This window comes from Dipodomys ordii, unplaced genomic scaffold, assembly GCF_000151885.1.
Source record: "Dipodomys ordii isolate 6190 unplaced genomic scaffold, Dord_2.0 Scaffold29, whole genome shotgun sequence".
NCBI lineage: Eukaryota > Metazoa > Chordata > Mammalia > Rodentia > Heteromyidae > Dipodomys > Dipodomys ordii.
The window spans coordinates 3,534,416-3,536,051 of NW_012267245.1; the positions used below are offsets into that span (position 1 = coordinate 3,534,416).

The 1,636-nt window shown below is 45.8% G+C and overlaps 1 protein-coding gene across 1 annotated transcript in view; it reads left to right on the forward strand.

The window, feature by feature from the left end:
- The window catches only part of Ddx46 (DEAD (Asp-Glu-Ala-Asp) box polypeptide 46), a 44,072-nt gene that overhangs the window by 24,037 nt on the left and 18,399 nt on the right, over nucleotides 1-1,636 (forward strand). The window contains exons 13-14 of the mRNA XM_013015995.1: nucleotides 1,182-1,346; nucleotides 1,430-1,469. Of these exons, the coding sequence (XP_012871449.1) occupies nucleotides 1,182-1,346; nucleotides 1,430-1,469 (205 nt within the window). The remainder of the gene's footprint in view (nucleotides 1-1,181; nucleotides 1,347-1,429; nucleotides 1,470-1,636) is intronic.

Sequence of the window (1,636 nt, forward strand, 5' to 3'; positions counted from 1 at the left end):
AGCTCAAGGCTAGTGCTCTACCACTTGAGCCACAGTGCCACTTCTGGCGTTTTCTGCTTATGTGGTGCTGAGGAATCGAACCCAGGGCCTCAGGCATGCAAGGCAAGCGCTCTACCACTGAGCCAACTTCTCAGCCCCCCTTTTTTTTTTCTTAAGGGTAGTGTTCTACCACTTGAGCTACAGCTTCATTTCACACTGTTTTCTGAGTAGTTTACTGGAGGTAAGAGTCTCAAGGACTTTCCTTCCAGGGATGGCTTTAAAGTATGATCCTCAAATCTCAGCTTTCTGAGTAGCTTGGATTATAGGCGTGAGCCACTGGTGCCCAGCTATCGTTATTTTTAATGTTTTGTTCTCCAAAATAGGAAGAAAAGAGAGGTACTGGCCTTTATATTTTGGAAGTCAGATCAGCTGAACCTTTAGCAGGTTTTGAGATGGATAACAACAAAGTGACTCCTGTCTCTGTCTACACCTCAGTGGTGAGATGCAGTGGACAGTACAGGTCTTTCATACTTGGAGTTCACGGTTTGGTTTGCTCACCCAGGCTCCCCGAAGCCGGCTGTTGCAGCCTGCTATTGGAGCCTGCCGTTTGTCCTGCTGTGGGAGGACAGATGGCACCACATGGGTAGTTGCTGCTGTGGTAACAGCTCAAGTTGGCGGGAATGAACACAATTTACCTTCTGCTTCTTCCGCTAGTAGTTGTAATCGGTTCCAGAGTTCCAAAGTGGTTATATCACACAGAATCTGCTGCTGCAGACAGATTCCTGATGTTTCCAACTCTACTGCCTTTCCACAATCACCTTTTTCTTATTTTTACACTTAACAATGTCTGGCTTATAATGAGTGCCCAATACAAATGTGTTGAGGAAAAGGAAGGAAAGCAGTGTTAGAAGTAGAAAGTTGTGTCCTAAGTATAGTTTGAAGACAGAAGCTACTAAGCTTGTTTATAGACTGTGACGTGAGTGACAGGTTAGTGAACGAAGGCATCTAGACTTTGGGCCTATACTTCAGGAGTTGTCTTCTTGATAGTGAACCAAGGGTATAAAGTAAGTCTTAATAGTTTAAGGTAACAAAATTACAGTAACTGAAGTAGTTACTCCCAAAAGTTCCTTCCACTTGATTTTAACTTGGTATATTAAGTTTGGGAGACAACACCACTACATGGATCTTGTTTGTTTTCTTAGGTCATGCGCATCGTGGACAATGTCCGTCCTGATCGGCAGACAGTTATGTTTTCAGCTACTTTTCCCAGGGCTATGGAGGCCTTGGCCCGCAGAATCCTTAGTAAACCCATTGAAGTACAGGTTGGGGGTCGAAGCGTGGTTTGCTCGGATGTGGAGCAGCAAGTGGTGAGTACTTTAGGGACGTTCCCATAGTGGTTAGGCAGTGGGAGTGATCCTTGTGGTATCACTGTTTGTGATACCACAATTAGGTATGCATCAATTTCAGTGGCCAGATGCACTGGATGTGTGGTCAGTGGAATTAATGGGGTTTAAAATGCTCTCTGTGGCCGGGCGCTGGTGGCTCACGCCTGTAATCCTAGCTACTCAGGAGGCTGAGATCTGAGGATCTCGGTTCAAAGCCAGCCCGGGCAGGAAAGACCGTGAGACTCCTATCTCCAATAAACCACCAGAAAACC